At 34.5% G+C, this 19951-nt stretch overlaps 1 protein-coding gene and 2 non-coding genes across 4 annotated transcripts; 2 read left to right on the top strand and 1 right to left on the bottom strand.

Annotated features, from left to right (window-relative positions):
• Positions 1-3371: 3371 nt before the first annotated feature.
• On the bottom strand, positions 3372-18937 carry snap25b (synaptosome associated protein 25b). Of its 2 annotated transcripts, none has more exons than XM_059519972.1 (7): positions 18810-18937; positions 17449-17490; positions 15681-15729; positions 11870-11987; positions 7737-7853; positions 5417-5561; positions 3372-4195 (listed from the first exon to the last, which is right to left on the bottom strand). In XM_059519972.1, exons 1-7 carry the CDS (start codon positions 18879-18881, stop codon positions 4127-4129), a joined length of 612 nt encoding a protein of 203 aa, XP_059375955.1. In that variant the 5' UTR covers positions 18882-18937; the 3' UTR covers positions 3372-4126. The 2 variants fall into 2 exon arrangements, with proteins under 2 accessions (XP_059375955.1, XP_059375956.1); XM_059519973.1 differs by lacking the exon at positions 11870-11987 and adding an exon at positions 12185-12299.
• Positions 13831-13913, top strand: trnal-uaa (transfer RNA leucine (anticodon UAA)). Its single transcript has one exon. It is a non-coding gene; the product is annotated as a tRNA-Leu (tRNA).
• Positions 14384-14466, top strand: trnal-uaa (transfer RNA leucine (anticodon UAA)). Its single transcript has one exon. It is a non-coding gene; the product is annotated as a tRNA-Leu (tRNA).
• Positions 18938-19951: the final 1014 nt, after the last annotated feature.

Consider the following 19951-nt stretch of genomic DNA (forward strand, 5'->3'; position numbering starts at 1 on the left):
GGAGGAGCTGGGCTGGGGGATGAAGAAGAACAGGCCAGCAGAGAGAAGAGAGGGTGCTGAGAGTGGGTGTCAATCGCTGAATAATGATCCAGTTCAATCAGCACCTGCGCTGAAGAGCAAATTATGCATCAAAGAATTGTCACAACCCATCTGCTTCACAGCTAAATAAGGTTATTGAGCACAATTGGAAAATCTGACTGAGAGAGCGGGAGGGTTAAGGCTAGAAATGCCTGGCAGATACGCAATTAAGAATATTAAGAAAAATGAATCTGCTAATGCATTTAAAGAGACTGTGAAATGCATTTCATGTGGAGTTTTGTGGCTTTTAGTCTTTGTGTGTAATTTTTGAGGCCATCTATGTACCTCAGAATGTTCTGGAACGGTTGACTTAAAGGTCTGGTCAAACAATAGTAAGGTTAACGGAATGTTCATTTAAAGTTACTTAATATCTTTCCTAAAACATTAGCATAAAACACTGTTTATCGAACCTGTTGGTTGTTTAAAAAATAATAATGTTTGCAAAAAATAAAATAGAACATTCCCCTTGTCTTAAACATTCACATAACTAAGAAAAATGTTCAGAAACATGTATTATAACTCCATGAGAACAATAAAGACGTAAAACATATTTTATGTTAGCTAAAAGTAAACCTTAAAAACGTAAAACTGTATGAACACAAAATATGCAGATATGCATTTAAAAATGATAAACTGCTTACTTTAATGAGAATATTTTTTTATTTTAAATACTGCCTGCTTTTGATTAGAAAGTTACAAATAGCCCATTCCAATGCATGTAAAAAAAATTTATTATATTATTAATAAAACATTATTATTATTATTATTATTATTATAAAAGTATTAATATATTATACATTTTTACTTGTTTACCTGAAAAAAAAATAACAAAATAAATGAACTATAGGCTAACATATAAAATACGATTTTATTTTATAATATGAATATTAAAATTAATTATTATTATAAATCATTCTATTCATAGATTGTATTTTGAATTTATGTAGTAGTAAGTAACAGATCCGCACACCGAATAAGCTCCCATTCAAAAATGTTTTTTTATTAGTGACGTTTCGGGCCTCACATGGCCCTTCCTCAGACTAACTATGCCATGTGAGGCCCGAAACGTCACTAATAAAAAAAACATTTTTGAATGGGAGCTTATTCAGTGTGCGGATCAGTTACTTACTACTACATGGATTATACTTGTGATCTAGCACCAGTAATGAAAATAAGATGTGCGTGATTTACTCCTGTGCATTTTGAATTTAAGCATACAATATTTTTTTTAAAAAATATATTAACAGTCTAGTTACTCATTAAGAATAAGATGTTTTTTGCGGAGTGGCTGTGACTTAAATTGGCTAAATTATAAACAACTCTTTTCCAAAGGAAATTTGTCAACACAAACGAAGCTGTGCTTTTGTCAAGGGATTTCACAGGCTCTTTAGAGGCTTTTTATAATGTCCAGTCAGTCTCCAGAAATGAAAATGGAACCTCTTGATTATTGTACTCATATGAACTCATTCAACATCCTCTACTCACCGTTTTCTAACTCAGCAGTGTAAAATACTGTATCAGTGTACATCTAGAAGTCACTGATGCATATCTGCCAAATGCATTTCCACAAATGTAGCAGAGGAAAATCATCAAGAGATTGCAGAGAAGTATGAAACACGTCTCCGATAGTAGCAGAAAGATATTGCAGTCTTGGCTGATGGTGCTTTAATGTGTGTTTTGCTTTTGAGGATGTGCGACAAGTGTGCCATGTGAGAGTCAGGACTCAGGCTACGCTTGAGAGCATCTCTTTCAGCTTGGACAGCAGAGGACATTATCTCCATCTGATGAGAACAGCATTGTGCTTCTTGTCCACAACAAAGAGAAAAACAAAAATGGATTCATATTTCTGGATTTATATTTTGGTTGATTTGCTTCTCAGCCTGGTTGTTTAATGTAACTACTTTAGTATCACAAGTGAGACCATGTTTCTTGACCAGCATCACTGCAGTTATGCTAATATTTTGAACTCTGTAACATGAATATGCTCTTGTTGTAAGAAGTATTTCTAGGGTTCTTTCAGAAAAGAACAGAAATGCAATATTTAATAACATTTCTGAATAGGAATAAAATTCAGAGCTGATATTAGTAATTTCTCAGTGAGGGACTGAAAATTGGTGTATAGGAGGGTATTTTAAAAAATTTTAAAGCCTTGAAATTGAAAGAATGCAATTTTATCAAATGTGTTAATGTTTTCAGATGAGACAAACCATCTAATAACCACAAAAATCAACAAAAAGAATTAATCAAATTTAAAACTTACTGACCTTTGTGCTGTTTTCCAACCAAAATGTTTGTCACTTCCTGGACAGTGATATTTTAATCATTTAAGGGAAATTGCAAAAAAGACTACCAATGATTCTAAAACAAACAAAAAACATTTTTATTTCATTAATTCTATATAATTCATTCATACAATTGTAAAAAAAAAAAAAAACAATCATTATATTTTCTTTGAAGATAGACTTGAATGTGCATGATACAAACCTAATTTTTATAATTCATGACTGAAAACATTTTGTAACATGATATTGAGGTATCATTTACATGGTAATGCAATATCTGATTTTAAAATGGGATTTAAAGGATATATTTTGAAATTTTAAGTTTTCAGTTGATATGTAACTTCTGATGATTTCTAAAATGTGATAGAGAAAAAGGCAACGAAGAAGTCTTTTTTTTAATCAAAGGTCAAAACATTGTTTTTTTTTTCAAGTGTGTTATATGGTTAGAAATTAGTGCACTACACAAGCAACATCTGTTCAAAATTCACCCCATGTGCACCTAATTAAGCTGTTATATATAATTGTATACATAATTAATTAATTTGTAATAAAACTAATGATTTAAAATTTTACATTTAATGTTTTAACCAATATACTAAGCCTTGTTTACTATGATCTGTTCATTATGGTGTGTAATCTTCTCAAAAAATTGACATTTTTCCAGCCTGTTAATAATGTTGCTGTACATTACTGGCAGCTGACTTCAATAATCACGATTGGCCAGCCATCCCCTAACACCCAGGTTTACATTTGCTCGTGTTTATCCTTTTTGTGTGTGTTGCACCAGTGTGTGTGTGTATTTGTGTTATCAGCACTTGGAAGTACTTAGTGACGTTGCCAGGCATAATCCACGTAAAGCCCCTGGTTCAAAGAGGATCTGGGTTAGTACAGCGCACAGCTACTCTAACACTCATGTATCAACAGCAAACACTTGCTATTGTCTCTGCATTGGGAAGATATTAAATCAGATATGAAACATCACACAAAAGAACCGATGCAGAAAACAATAGATTCAGGTTTATTTAGTTTTTATTGGCATTTAATTCCAATTTTACATCAACTGACACATTTTGCAGATGTATAGAAATAAAAAGTGGCACTATCGTGATGTTGCTTAAACCGAATGCATATACATGCCCATGCTGTATGGTAATGTCTACACTTAGTGAACAACGCAGGTAAGAATAAGTGAAAGTGACAAGCTGTATACAGTACATATGTTGACCACTTTAGGTGGAATAATCATTGCTGAACACTGTCTAAAGGCGATTACAAAATGGCAGGCTAAGATAAGCAATCGGTCATGTGATCTCCTGCACCTCACAGTCTAATTCGTCTCCTGTCTCGCTACATCTGAATATGAAGCATGGCTTATATCGAGTAAAACACAGAGCATGGACACACAGATGACTGAAAACCTTTAAGAAATTTCATCCTAAAAATGTGTGTATATGTATATTTAATAAATATACACTTAAAAAAAACATAAAGAAACCAACAAAAAAAAAGAAGAAGAAACTTCACGTGAGCTCTAGCCATCAAATATGCACAAATGTACATTTAACCTTTGGAGAGAAAGATACAGAGTAAATGTGACCATTTACTAGACTATCAGTCAAGACAGACGCACAACGACACTTCCTAGATAGAGCGTAGAGGGGCTGATAAGTGCATGAGTGCAAACCGGTCGGGGGAAAAGCACATGTGCACTGTTGCAGGTATACAGCGGGGAGGGGAAAGGAAGCCAAAGCACTTCTCGCAGGGGTTTAGCCGCTGCCCAACATCTTTGTGGCGCGCTGGTTGGCTTCGTCGATCCTGGTTTTGTTAGAATCGGCCTAGAAGACAAAAATAATAGATACAGATACAATAGGTGTTTTAATACAGTAATTTATCAAATATTTTTTTGTTTAAATTAGTAAAATATTACAACAAATATTACCTAGTTTATTACTTTAAAATGTAAACAATATATAAATTTTTTATTGTATTATATTGTGATTAATTGTCATGAAAATAATTATTTTAATATATAAGAAAGTGCAACAAATGTTACCTGATATATTACTTTACAGTTTATTTTACTTTAAAATATTGGAGTACTGTCACATTAAATTAATAAGAAAAAATAATGATGAATATTATTATTTATGATTTTAGATATATATATATATATATATATATATATATATATATATATGCTTTATAGTGCTGAATATTGGTCATGCTTGATTGTCTTAATATTTATTAATAATTTAAAAATATTCATTTTGTGATTCCAGAACTTTCAAGAAGTGTTATTCAATAAATGAATAATAAATAGAATTTATTGCAACATTTTAACATATTATATTTTATTACTGATTCATAGTTATGTATTTATTTAAATAGCCTCTTGGAAGTTTGCTGAGCCCTAAAGGAGAATCACAATTCATTTGGTAATTTATGAAGCTTCATGAGCTGCTGTTCAGTAAAATTAATAGTTGTTGAAAAGAAAACTAACTAGATTTTAGTTTTTTTAGTATTTTAATTGAGTTAGACTACTTTAATATATTAATATGAATAATAATATTAATTATGTTTATAGTAATGTATTAACTGAAATCATAGAATCAAGTTGAGAAGAAAAAAATTATATTAGCATTAACATTAACAATTATATTAATTATATTCATTATAATATATTAATTGTAATTATTTAAATAAATAATTAATAAATTAATTTAATCAATTTCATGCTGCAGCCCCCTTGGAAATTTGTTGAAGTTACCAAATTGAAAACTACTCTTCTGAGTGAGCAATAGCAATACAAATGCAGAATAATGATGAATAATGATGCCCTTTTAAAATGCATTTATGATCTAAAATTCATAATTGCTCTATTGCAAACAAATATTGATCTCAGAAGGTATTTTTGCAGTGGGATGTGACATTACAAGCACAATCAAGCATCTTGTGGTATAATTAGAAGCTGTTATCTCATGACAGAGTTTGCCGTCTCTATTGGTGCTCTTGTGTTGAGTAATAATTTCTCCAATATTACAGTATCATGATATTACCATGTCCATAATCCTGTCGATTTGACGGTTCTGGGTGTCGATCTCATTGCCCATGTCGAGAGCCATGTGGCGGAGGTTACCGATGATACTTCCCACCTGCTCCAAATTCTCGTCCATTTCATTCTCTCGTGCGTCATTTGTTACCCTGAAGACAAAAAAACAACTGGGTTTATTGAGAGCACTGATTGAGATGGACACAATATCCTCAGGATGATTTTTACAACAAAGTCAACATAGAATTGCATTCGCAACCCATTTTACTTCCATAATGTGACATAAAGCATTATGAAATAGACAGGAAAAATGTAGTTATTATATTCTGAGAAAAGATGTTAAAACCCTTTTTTTCTCTGTGAACTAGCATGCACTAATGAATCACAAACATGTATTTATGAAGTAAATATTGTAATATTTTATTTCATAGTAATCCTAATCTGTCCAATATGGAAGCCTTGTCATAGTTAAAAAAAAAAAAAATTATGCTTTATACTATGCAATTATGATGTTTTTTTATGTTATCTCAGAATTGTTTTATAATTGAGTTAATTAAACTCAGGAATGAGAAAAAAAATAGTGACATTTTATCTCACAATTCAGAGGTTTTTTTTTTTTATTGCATGATATAAGGTCCGAATTGTGAGATAAAATGTCACAGTTAGCTTTTTAAAAAATTTTATTCTGTTGCGGAAACATGCTTCCATAGTCTAAAAGGTTTTCCAGGACAGAAAAAGGACATTAAGCACATGATAATACAGTGGGCGATTCTGTTTACTGACATTACCTAAGCCAAGGATTCTGTCTACAGGAGAATGACTAGAACAACTGTCTAAAACAATTAAGTTGTATATGGACTCTAGCTAAACATTTCATTTTGTTTGTGGACTGACGGGATATTTTGAGACAGCAGACCAACAACAGCTCAGTGGATTCATGACCATTCCTGACGTGCCTGAAGCTACAGTCTGGCACAAAGCGGACATTCGTCTTCAACAGACAATAACAGAGTTCCTCGTGACTCACTGACAAGTGAAGCGCGGTGTACTTACTGCTAATACACTAGACAGATGAAAACAACCGCAGCATAATTAGCTTTCGCTCATAAAGTCAGTGTTTGGGACTGACAAGGGTATTTAACATGTCGCTCAAATTGATCTGTCCACACAACAGCAGACAAGAGGTAATGATCGAAAAATAGCTGTACTAACAGGTAACTGAAGTCAATACACTGCTCTAATTGGCAGGTGATGCTTGTAACCATAGCAACAAATAGCAATAGTAAACACCAAGACTTTATATCACGATTTTATTTTGATACCAAATATTTTGGAATATTCCTGCTGCTTTCATCTTCTCTAAAACTCTTTAGTTTCATCTTTTTTCTTGCATTGTACCTAAAATAAATCTGAAAATTCTCAGAAGCTGATAGTAAATTTCATAAATAATTACAAGTCTGTATTGAATTAAATGAGAAAATCTGAGGTAGAAAAAAATGAAAAAGTATTTTCTTGTAAAATACTCTGCAATAATCTTTGTTTTATTTACAACTTTGAAAAATCATTTTACAGTGTACACTACATACCACACTGATACAGTAATTAATAAATTTATATGTGATTACATTAATGAACAAGATTTTACCAACATTACCATTAATAATAATAATGATAATAATAATAATAATACTGTAATAATTGCATTACTGTAGCATACTACAAACTAGAGATTTGCTTAATTGTCTTGAAAATTATGTTGCAATGCAAAGAAGTCTTAATGAATTTGAATATATTATACAAGACAGTAAGACTTAATATATAAGGCAGTACAACAAATATTACCTGATGTATTACTTTACACTTTAAATAATATCTGAGTATTTTGTCACATTAAATTAATGAATTAAAATAAAATAATAAATTTTAAATAATTAAATATTATAGTTATATATGATTGTTGTTATTATTATGCATTTCCATACTAAAAACTGGTGTGACAACAGACTACATATATCTATATATATATATAGATATATGTAGTCTGTTGTCACACCAGTTTTTAGTATGGAAATGCATAATAATAACAACAATCATATATAACTATAATATTTAATTATTTAAAATGTATTATTTTTTTTGCATTTTCATTTAGCAAATTACACATAATTTTTTGGTATACATTTTTTTCAGTTGTTAACAACAAGGTTAACAACAAGGTTATGAAGTAAAATGACAAATTTCATAAGAAAAGGACAACCTCAAAAGTCTACTCACCAAAGTCCACTGAACTCTTCTGTATTTGCAGTAATCTCTCCTAAGTAACTGACCTGCGGATGAATCCTCCGCTGATGGCCATCTGCTCACGTTCATCAACCACACGGGCCGGCTGGCTGGACACCACCCCATCCTGGTTATTACCCCATGACTGGCCACCACCTTTCAGCCTGAACAACCACAGGAAGTGAGAAGGACAGGGTGAGAAGCCAAACGGTGTTCAGTAACACTATAAAGCACTAGACATGCACTGACAGGAACTACATGCAGATAGAGAACACTTAAGACAGGAAACGGTGGTCAGGATTATCTGCATGTTATGGAATTACATGCATTAAAGGTGCTCATGAATAAATGAACAACACTTTCCTGGAACTAACGTACACATGTCACGTACAGTGGGGTGTGACAGACAATTACATAGACACTGATGGAGATGTGACAGTTAATTAGAGGAGGTTCACAACAATTATCAAGGTGAAGAGACAAAGAGAAGCATTCAGAAGTAACATGTTCTCAGTGAAAGTACAGATTAGACCTATTCCAAATGTCTAAAGTCTGTTCAATTAAACATTTAGATACTGCATATTATCATACAGCAGTAAGCAAACAGTAAATGTCTAAGACTTTGTTTACACTGCACCAACTTTTCAAATCCAATCTTTAGTAAGTGATTCTGTAAGTGATGAAATCGGCCTGCTTGTTCAGATAGTCAATATCCAAGTATGTAACAGTCACCATAGTAACTTAAAGACATACCTTTTTATTTTTATTCTGCCACCATTTACTCATCCTCATGTAATTTCAAACTTCTGTCTTCAGTGGAACACATAAGTAAATACTCTGAAAAATGCCTCGGTGTTTTTGTCTATATAACTGCTGTTCTTGTTCACTAAAACAAAAATAAATAATTAATAATCTTTAAATAAAATAAAGGCCAAATAAAAAATAAATACTAATGAAAGACTTATATGAAAATCAAATATATTAAAAGTAATAAGTTTAAGTACTAAAATAAAAACTGACATGAAAATAAATTAAAGCTTAATAAAAAAAAAACAAAATGACTAAAACTTAAAATTAGATAAATAAATAAAAGCTAATCAATTATATTTTAATAAATACTATAACAGTACAGAAATAATACTGCCACTGATACAAAATGAATAGAAACAGTTTAATTTGTGTTCCACAGATGAAAACTCATACAGGTTTGAAACAACATGAGGGTGAGTATGACATAATATTCATGCTGGTGTGAACTATCCCTTTAACTGTTACATTATCTCAAGAGAATTTCTAACCCAAAACTGAGAAATGTTGCAAAAATTCAAGAGGACCAGCATATATGTATTTTTTATTGGTGAGCCCACCCTCCCACAGGTTCTTTGAGAAGGCTGTACCATAATGGACCTTAGTAATTCCCCCTCACAGGGCCCAAAACGTTTACGCACAACGACATCCCGATATTTTTTTGGGAAGTTTTGCTTCAGCTCCATTGGTACTCATGTGTACTAAACACATTTTGAAATCTGAATTGAAACAATATATGACTGTGATTTGAATTGGCCTTTTCAAAACTTGTTTTTAACAGGTTTGAGGTCCAGATACAAACGTACCTAAAAAATAAGATCATTTTTCTGCTTGTCTCAACAAAGCTCACAGCAACTCTCTAAGCAATGCAGGTGATTTCCTATAAGCTATCACATTTAATTTCAACCTTTTATGTAAGATAGGGCTGTTTCTACAGTATATGGATATTTTATGGTACGCATCGCCTTATGCCACTGCCATTGTGACTACAGGAGCTGATATGAAAAGCTCTGACCAGAGGCAGTGAGACTCAACCATGACCTTAATCCTTATAGACACAGGTGCGTGTTTTTAAAAAGAAACAAGAATAAAAGTTCTGATGTGAGTCAAAATCTCCTTTACATTCATCTGCGCATGCTTTAAAGTCAACATGAAATCAAAATTGACCTTGTTTACCTTCTTAATACACGTTCTTGTAGTACTGTGCATGATCAATTATCTTTCATTAAATGTAATAACTTGCATCACCCTTGAAATGACTTTTCTTTTCGGCTAACAAGCCCTCTAATCAAGTCACCTGTCATAAAAAGACCAGTTTCCCAACCTAATCAATTTCTGATGCACAAAATCAAGCTCCCAGTCAACATTTTCCCACTGGATATTCATTACACAATCTTGCCTTTCATGTTGACTTTAAAAGTAAAAAAAAAATAAAGCCATTTACTGTTTTGTTCCGTTACATTTTGATTACTTCAACCCCAAATACATAAAAGGAATAAGCATACCCAATAGTTAACATTCATAAATACTTGATCAAACAACTGGCGTCTGACGATGGCCTGCATTACCGCTGATGACGGTTCAACACTTTTCAGCCAGTGACAGTTGCTCACATGAGTATTTATGCAGTGCTTGCACCATTGTGCAAGAGTTGGTCACACAGAATATTATTAGCATAATATTTGCAACTCATGAAACAGAGAATAATAAGAACCAATGTCTGTGCCCACTTGGATACTGCTGAAAACTTGACTGAATGAGCTTGTACATTTATGAGGTTTAAGGGTAGACTAAGTCATTTTTTTCCTTTTAATTAACAAATCATTTTAACAAATCATCAATGAAGTTGATTACTAAATTCCCAGTTAAGAATGAATCCACCCATAACCCTCAAACAATATCTATCAATCAGTGAAATCACTATTACAGTGTAAACAGAAAAGAGCAAATATGTTAAACAGTGACCGTCCATTCCTACATAAAGCATTACTTCATTAACTTATCTTCCTATACAATGCATATAAAAATGTAAACATTTAAACATTTGTTCAAATCTTTGTATGCCATTTAAAAAAATAAGAAGTTCCTACACTAAATTCTGATTGGATGAGCCATATTTGAAGCCATACAGTTCTGCAAGCTCATACTGTTGTTTTCTGTATCAGCAGTGGCTTTCTGATATTGAGAGTCAGTTTCTTCTTTTCTGATTAAATCAGTGTTTTTGAACGGTTCGGTTGGTAAGTTAATTAGTTACTTAGCTAAATGATTCAAGGACTTACTCAAAAGCAGTCCCTAGTTTAGTTCCTGGATTAATTTTTTTTTATGAACCAACAACTCAGTGACTCAAACCATTTCAGTAAATGATTCAGTGACTCACTGACAGAGAGTCACTTGTTTTGTTCCTGTAAGAAATAAGTGATTTTGAACAAATGTGTTGAGAAAATGATTCACTGACTCACTTTCAGTCAATTGTTTCTTTCCTGAACGAATTAATGAATTGGTTTTTTTTTTAATGAAGTGACTTACTCAAAGAGAGTCATTTTATTGTCCCTAAATGAATCAGTGTTTTTGAACAAATCCATTAAAAATGATTCAGTGACTCACACATTGTTAGTCTCTTGTTTCAAGAGTACATCAGTGTCTATGAATGAATCACTGAATAAATAACCAGCAGATGGAGTCACTGAAAAATCCTCACTGTCTGATTGTCTGTGTAACACACGAACATTGAGGATACAAACAAAGAAATGTCCCACTGCTGATGGACAGTTTATGATCATTCTTGGAGTGCCACTTAACCAATCAAATTTCGCAGACTAGAACTAAATGACTTAGTGCACCTTTAAGGTATGAATAGCACAAAATTATCAATCAGCTGGACTATAATCAATTAGACAGACCACCATGTTACCCCAATGCAGTGACATGCTTTGCCTTTCAGGAAACCAGCTCTGCCAGCCTCAAGTAAATAAAGCGTGAATTTCTAATCTGCGGTCCACAAAGTTCGTTCATGCAGTGTGTAATGCTTGCATTTCAAAAAGTAGCACATGCATATTAAGCAGGCACTTAACATTTACGAACAACAGTCCTTGACCAACGGATCAGTGAAGCATAGAGCCCAGCTTATTTGCGCATTCAGCCGGCAGAGAGTAGGGCCTACAGCTATAACTATGGGTTAAACAGTGGCACCGCAGACGGACTTAGCTCTAATACCATCCCCATGCACAGAGAAGTTGTCCAGGCAGAGTGCAGTGGGGGGAAATGGCAGCTACAGAGCGAGCAAGAGCGAGCGTGCAAACTGGCCACGTGCATTTTTTCCTATTTGTCGGGTTCAGGCAGGCAAGCAGGCAGGCAGGTGACAGGCATCACCTACTTGTTACATGGACATGGACATAGACCACAGAGATTTCCTAGATCCGTCAAATTCTTTTCTGCTTCTTTCATGTCCTTATTGATCTGATCCATTCCCTCTTCGATGCGCTCCAGTTGCTCTGATTTAAACATTAGTCAATTATGCCCCCAAAAGAAATAAAGAGTGCGGAAAAGCAACAAGGAGAGAAAGAGAAAGGGAAGGCAAGGAGGAAAAGAGGGACAAAAAGAAAGAGAGAGGCTTAAACATTCACAGTGACAAGAGACAGTCAGACAGCAGCAGACAGGTGAGAGCCTTGGACGCTTCACCAGTACCTACTTGTCGCAGGGACATACAAGTCCACAGCATTTGCCTACATCTTTTAAACTTTTCTCAGCTTCCATCATGTCTTTGTTGATATGGTTCATGCCATCTTCAACACGCTCGAGTTGTTCTGGTCAGGACAAAGGGGTGACAGTAATGAAATGAGACTTTGCATTCTTGCAGACAAACGATGATGACAAATGACATCTAAGTTGTCCAGAAACACATCAACTCAAAACGTGAGACATTTGAATGATGCAGTGGGTGGCTAGGTAGGTTAGGTCATGCCAAGAACATGGGCTATGAGACGTAGAGCATATATACAAATAAAAAAAGACTTTTCAACCCACATTTAACTGTTTAATTCATGCTCAACTGACAATATGGATCAATTACAGCAATAATTAAATAAATAGTTCACCCAAAATTAAAAATCGTCTTTTTCATGCCCTCATATTGTTCCAAACCAACACAAGTTCTTTGTCCTCCATTAAACACAAAAATTATATATTTTTTCATTTATAGTTTCATGAAGAAACTTTCCATTCCATAAAAGGTCCTTTAGATTTTTTTTTTAATATTCTTCATTCTAAGAAAACACACTTTTTTTCACACTTTTTTTTTTTAAGAAGAAGAACCAAAAATTGTTCTTCTGTGGCATCGCTGTGGAAACCCACTTTTGTAACCTTTATTTTTGAAAGTGATAATAAAATTGAGAGGGGGAAGACTTGAGATGTCAAGCTCCAAAATCAGCACTGTATAAGAAATCATAATCATTCAGTGGAAGAAGGTTCAGGTTCAGAACAACATAAGAGTGACTTTATTTTTGGGGTAAACTATCCCTTTGAAATCAAAAAGCATATGCTAATATTTTGTAACAGGCATGCTCTTCTGAGCCTTTAGGGAATCCAGTGGTTGTTGGCATGAATGCTTGGCATCACTGGGCACTTGCTCACTGTAACTGAGCCACCACTGTCTGAGCTAAACTGAAAAAAGAAACAGTCAGGATGATTATGAATGTGTGAACATCGTAAGCAAATGCTGAGAAAGAAAAAAGATGATCAGAAACAGAACAGAAATAAAAAGCAAAAGAAAATTTGGAGCAGAAATATTAGTTATTGCGTGGTAAGGGGAAGTAAACTGAAAAATTTCATGGTTGATCCTTTATGAACTGAAATGAACAACAGACTGAAGGGATACACATTCCTGTAGGGCTTTAGAAAACTGTAAAATCCCTGGGGGAGCACAACAAATGTTGCAAGTTTATAAAAATGAGCAAATATGATACTATGATTCAAGTGTCTGATCATCTGTCCTTAATTTAGCATAAAAGCTGAACTAAATTTTTTATTCTACTTTTATTCTTTATGCTATTTTAAGTACAACTGACAGGGTCTAGTGTGAGGTTTCCACCATTTACCGACAACAAGCCAAATGGCTAATTGGGTTATACTGCTAATCTCATGAGCAAGAGCCGCGTGACTGAAGAAAGAGGAGGAAGGAGGCAAGAAAGAGATGGTGGGGGACTCGTCTCATCATTGGTTGACAGTTATATGAAGCATATCATCACTTTTTTGTATCTTGAGTAAAATAACACCAGGACTGAGCCGGTAGTGTGCATTGCATCAACTGAGCTATTTTAGTGCCTTTCCAATCTTCTAACCAGGATGGCCGAGTGGTTAAGGCGTTGGATTTAAGATCCAGTGGACAAATGTCCTTGTGGGTTTAAATCCCCCTTCTGGTAGCAGAATTATTTCTATATCAATTTAATTTTCTGCAAATGGTACTCAACATGAGAGCAGGTAGGTCCATTTGTCTGTCATGACAGGAATTCCAAAATTATTCTGATTATCATCAACATCTGAATTTATGTGCCCAAGTGGTTAAAGCATTGGACTTATGATCCAGTGGACAAAAGTTCTTGTGTTTAAGCCCCACTCCACTCCCACTCCTGCTAAATAAATGTAAATTTTATGTAGAATAGTAATGCAGCTGTATGTGGTTGTTACCAACAAACTGGTTTGTCAAAATTGATTATGAAGTTCGTCTAAAACTAATAAAGCGGGATTTGTCACGAGGATGGCTGATTAAGGCGTCGGACTTAAGATTCAATGGTCAAATGTCCTTGTGGGTACAAACCCCACTCCCAGTATCAAATGTCAATTCTGTTATGAACAAATTCTATAATTTCTACAACTACACCCAGAGAAAGCAACCAGGATGGCCGAGTGGTTAAGGCGTTGGACTTAAGATCCAATGGACAAATGTCCTCGTGGGTTCAAACCCCACTCCTGGTAAATAAATGTGAATTTCAAGTCGAATAGTAATGCAGTTGTATGGGTCATTATACCAGCTTTCTTAAAAGTGATTATGAAGTACTTCTAAAAGGAATAAAGACTGCCACAAAGTCACCAGGATGTCTGAGTTTTTATGGCGTAGGACATAAGCTATAATTAACACATGTACTGGCCTTTGCAACCATATTAGAGGAGCAGTCACTTCAACTACCACCTCACAAGACAACCATGGTGGCTGAGTGGTTAAGGTTTTGGACTTTAGATTTAATGGATGTATGTCCTTATGGGTTCGAACTCCACTCCTGACAATGAAGCTTATTTCAAACATTACAATTTGTGCTTGGTTAATGTTTATGTCATGACACATTCTATCTGTAAATAAAACAGATGGAGTACCATGCCTTTTGGGACAGTTAACACTGTAGGCTGATACCCAGAGGTTGTTGGTTTGAAATGCTGAAAATATGATTAATGAGCTACCGTTGCTGTGCCCTTGAGTTAGACAACTGACTTTATGTAGTTCTTTAGTTAAAAAAGCCTTCTGAGCTCTAGGAGACTATTACATCCAGCAATCAGAGCACATCTTTACGAGACGTGCTGTTGTTCTGCTCTAAAACTGGAGGTAAGAAAGGTAGCAAGATCATTTAAAGTAGGAAATGGATTGTCCTAAGGCAGTCTGAGAAACACTACATCCATAATTTAACACAATGAGAAGGACAGTATGTTGTTTTGACAGACTAATTCTAAATTTTCTTCCATGTGGAAAGGAACTCAAAATTTCTTATTATCCAAATACAACTGTATAAAGCCTCAAGCATTATAAAGGCTTAATTTGTCATTGTTATGATATTACTATTGATAAATCAATTATAGTTTTACTTTTTTGATATATAAATGCCTACGCTGTTTGTTTGTCTAATTATCCTAAAATAGCATTGAGTGTTAACTGGAAAGTCTTTCGCCCCAGGGATTGTACGTACACAGATATATTTCATCTGGTGAAGAGGAAAGCTGTTTGTCATTACCAGCAACATCGATCGTTCAATTTACCTCTTCACATGACTCTCAAAGCTTCACTTTTGACATGACTGCCTGATGTTTATAATTGTTTCAGATCATTTCTTTAATGACTAGCCTATAGACAGTTAAGTTAAAATAAGCAAATACTGCGCAACCTCATTAAATGATTCCATGAGTTTTTCGCCGTAACTTACCTCCCTGTTCATCCAGCATAACCAAAGTTCTGATACCAGCATCTTTACTCTAATCCATCAAGAATGGAAAAGCAAGAGAAAAGAGGAAATAAACAAGTGAGAGAAGCCTACAGGTGAACAGAAAAGAGATTCACGCAGGTATAAGATGAGAAAAGCACAGCAGGGAATAAAATAGCTTTTCAGCAGAGGACAGACTAGCGCACAGCATTATTACAACTATTGAAATTCTTCAAGAGTGCTTTATTCACTTGGCAGGTAATTATAAGAAGGCAATGAGGTGGCAGACAGTATGGAGCTAAAATTAACTCAGAATTGTAAACAGAGCACTGGATTGAACTCTGAAGGTATGAAAGCATGTGTGTGTGCAATATGGTGAGTAGTTCTCTGAGGCACGTGCAGGTCCTATTGACCTAAATAGAACAGCTGATTATCTTATTCCGAATCCCACATCACCTCAGTATTTTAACTAGATGACTGAGCACTGCTGAGGTTTGTTATCACAGCACCAAGTACCTACAGTAATCTTTATATGTAATGAAAAACAAATATCAATACTTAATTTAGTAAAATATTCCCACTTATCAGCTTAATATATCAAAATATCAAAATATTTTATACTAATAATGATAGGTATGTGCTTTAGCTCAGCATTTAATCAAAGTGACATATGGCATAATGGAAACAGAAAACCTGATGGGAACATTATATTTGTTCAGCACCGCTAACCTTTGAAGTTCATTAGCAGCCCAAGTATGCGATTTTCTTCCAGCAATGGCAAAAATGAAGCGGGAGAATGATTTGTTCATAACTTTGGATAACCAACTTCGAGATGTAATTCACAAAACTGGGTACTGAGCCTGTTTTTTAAGAACCATTAAGATATAGAAATCAAAAATATTATGCATCTTGGCTGCAATAACCCAAATGGAACTTTCATATTATACTAACATTACCATTCAAAAGTTGGGGTCTGTATTTTTTATTTTTTTTATAAGAAATTAATATTTTTTTTTAGCACGGATGCATTAAATGGATTTTTAAAATACAGTAATTGTTAAACTTTGTTGAAAAAACAAAACAAAAAAACAATTAATGTAAAGAAATATTTTATTAATCTCCAAATCAGCATATTAGAATGGTTTTTGAAGGATCATGTGACAATGAAGACTGGAGTAAAAAACAATTACAAATATACATTGCTTTTCTGATCATGTAAATGTAGCCTTGGTGAAGAAAACATTTAATAAAACAAAGAAAATAAATAAATAAATAAACAATATGATTTATACTCGCTATCATACTAAAACTAAAATTTAGGTTTCTTATCTTTATAATGCCGAAGCAACCACCATTTTTTCTCAACATCTTTCATCTCCACGTGTGGTCAAGAGTGTTTGATCTCTATTAGACACTAGAAAGACTCGTTTTCTCTCCTTTGTCTCGCCGCTGCCCTATCAGTAACACATAGATGGAGTTTCTCTGAAATCATTATTGATTTTTATCACAGAGCGGAAATTCGGTGCTATTTCACCGTCTCCATTTCTGACCTTCAGCAGGCCATGAAAACAAGCAGTGCACCAAACTCTGTGTAAATACGGCTTTTCATATACAGCCAAACCGATGAGCAAGAATTTCTCCTAGTGTTCACATTTCCAGGTATATGACTTCAGTCTATATCTGTATCCTCAATATGCAATATGTAACTGAATATGTTGACAGAACAGCATGATGGTTTTCTGCTGTTTACTGAGTTAAATCGATATCTTACCTCTTCGACCAGCTGCAGCATGCGGCGAGTACTTTCCAAAGACTGTAAAAAGAAAAATACACTTCTTATTACTCACAATGCACTCAACAGCTAATATGTTCCTGCTTGTTGTTAGGTTCTTTGTGTTGTTATTTGAACGCTATGTGTCGAGCACCACAGTTGGCACAAGGCCATAATGTTCATAATGTCAGTTCCGACAGCATGTTACTAATGGCTGCCAAGTTAAGACTGAGCTGAATGTACAGCCATTTCTGTTCCCCCTCCTTTCCTTCCTGTTCCTTCAAAGAAAGCTCAAGATAGCATTATCCACTCATGAATATTTAAAGCTCTCCCATTCCAGTCCAGTGTATATATCTGAGCTGAAGAAATATGACTCAATAGCAGGATCATTATTGAGATCATGATTTCCTTTTTAGAGAGCTTTTACCAAGAGTCATATCATAGATCATATGGAAGCATGCATCATTGTGAGGCTATAATGAAGGTGAATGGTGTCATTTTTTTCAGTGTTAATACTGTCTCATGTGCCACTTTAATGCACTGACAAGTTGTCAAGACAAACAGTCAACTAGCTGGCAAGTACATTTTTATATTACACAATGATTAGCTTGTTTATCGATGCTATTTAATTGAGAGAAAAATTAGAAAAAAGCCTCTGGAAAATGTTTGTTTACTTTTGTAAGCATCCTGGCTTGTTTGTGAATGCTTCAAACTGACCAGACAATTTTAGTAGTCTGGTTATCAGTGTGCATATATTGTGAATGCGAGGTGCTCCAATTTTAGTCTATTTTCACATTTACGTAACTTAAAATATATCAGTTGTGGCATGTCACCATACATAACAAATGACAACAATTTTTTTCAAATAGAACATTCTATAGACTATGGAAGCCCGTTTCCAAAACTGAATCTAAAATAAAACCATTTTGTTCCCTTTTGTTACCCCTCCCACATGCAGTTGTGTGTCAAAGTTCTGATTGTTCAGCAGGAGACCTGTGTGATTAGAGGTCTATCAAAGCCAGTGCAGAACCCCCACTGTGAGGGAGGCTGTTTCTGTCTGAAATAAGTGGAGAACCTCTCACTGATCACCACTGCTTCTGCCTGGAGATATCCAAGCATCCTCCACCGCTCCATGACAAATAGATGAGAAGTCTTAATATAGAGCTGCTTCATTTTGCACAAGAGAATTTATTAATTCAGAGATGCTCTTTAGAGTGGTTCTGTCTTCTACTGCACGTCTGGAAGTCATGGTGTGTTCATTCTCCTTCACGCTGGGACAGGTCTATTCATAAACACAAGCTGTCGTATTTAGGGTTTATTTTTAGACGTTCATCTCCCATGCATGTTATAGGTGTACTTACCTCATCGCCCAGCTGATCAGCTCTGGCCTGCATGTCTGTCAGCTCATTGCGCATGTCGGCCTCGTCTGCCATGGCTGTTGGAGGGATGAGGTGCTCGCCTCTAAATGGGAAGTGTAGCTCTTGAAGGCTGGAAAGGAGAGGGAAAATGCTTTGTTTTAGGCTATGCCAAAGAAGACACACCAAAGCGAGCCATCCAGACAGATATGGTACAGAAATGCAGAAAAAAGTTAAGTGATATATTATTTAATGAACAAACAGAATTCATAAGTGATTCACAGTGCCGTGCATTGCATGTACGTCTCTGCATTTTATTTTATTTTCGTTTGAAGCCAATAATCGAGCGAGTATTGCATGGCAGTCAATATATCTAGATGATTCTCAGAAACTGACTCATCAATTCAAGGACTCAGGTTACGCAAAGCTCAAAAAAATAGAAAGAGAAAAATGATAGGCATAGAAGATGTGTACTGAGAATTACTTTATGAATTCATTGCTACTTCTAAAAATAATGCAGGAAATGAAAAGGAATTGCTGAAAATTTACCCTCAGCCCATCCCTCAGTTTCCACCAATGTATCCTCTGCATTGAATGGGTGCCACAGAATGAGTGCAAACAGCTGATGAAACCTCATAATGATAATCCACACGATTCCAGTTCATAAATTAACATCTTGTGGAGTGAAAAGCAATTGTTAGAGTGCTTGTGGACTATTGTAGTGTTTTTATCAATTGTTTGAACTCTCATTTTGACGGCACCCATTCACTGCAGAGGACCCATTGGTGAACAATGATGTTCATTCTAAGCAAATTTTAATTTGGGGGTAAATTATTCCTTTAAAGTCAACAAAACTGAACTTATTTATTTTTATAAGAACAATGTATAATGGATAAAATAAAGTACCATCCCACATATCTTCTAAAAATACATCTAATCACATAAGCAAACCTTTTAATGTTGACTTCAAAGACAAATGCTCTTTCTAGACTGACCACAGGGTCATTTTAAAGGGTGTTCACTGAAATTATACATATGTCACCTCCATCTGTATCAGGGGTCTTGGATGCTTTCATAAAAGCCAGTGTGTCTCATGAACCTTGAGATAATTTATTCTTTTCACTGAAACTCAAGCACAAACATATAAA

Source organism: Carassius carassius, chromosome 32, assembly GCF_963082965.1.
Source record: "Carassius carassius chromosome 32, fCarCar2.1, whole genome shotgun sequence".
Taxonomy (NCBI): Eukaryota; Metazoa; Chordata; class Actinopteri; order Cypriniformes; family Cyprinidae; genus Carassius; species Carassius carassius.

What these genes read in the sequence shown, in the direction of transcription:
- snap25b (XM_059519972.1), bottom strand. Translation starts at nt 18,881, where the DNA reads ATGGCAGACGAGGCCGACATGCGCAATGAGCTGACAGACATGCAGGCC. An exon ending in CTGATCAGCTGGGCGATGAG is followed by an intron (nt 17,491 to 18,809) that starts GTAAGTACACCT and finishes TTCTTTTTACAG; the next exon opens with TCTTTGGAAAGTACTCGCCG. An exon ending in AGCGGAGGATTCATCCGCAG is followed by an intron (nt 5,562 to 7,736) that starts GTCAGTTACTTA and finishes TTTTGTCTTCAG; the next exon opens with GGTAACAAATGACGCACGAG.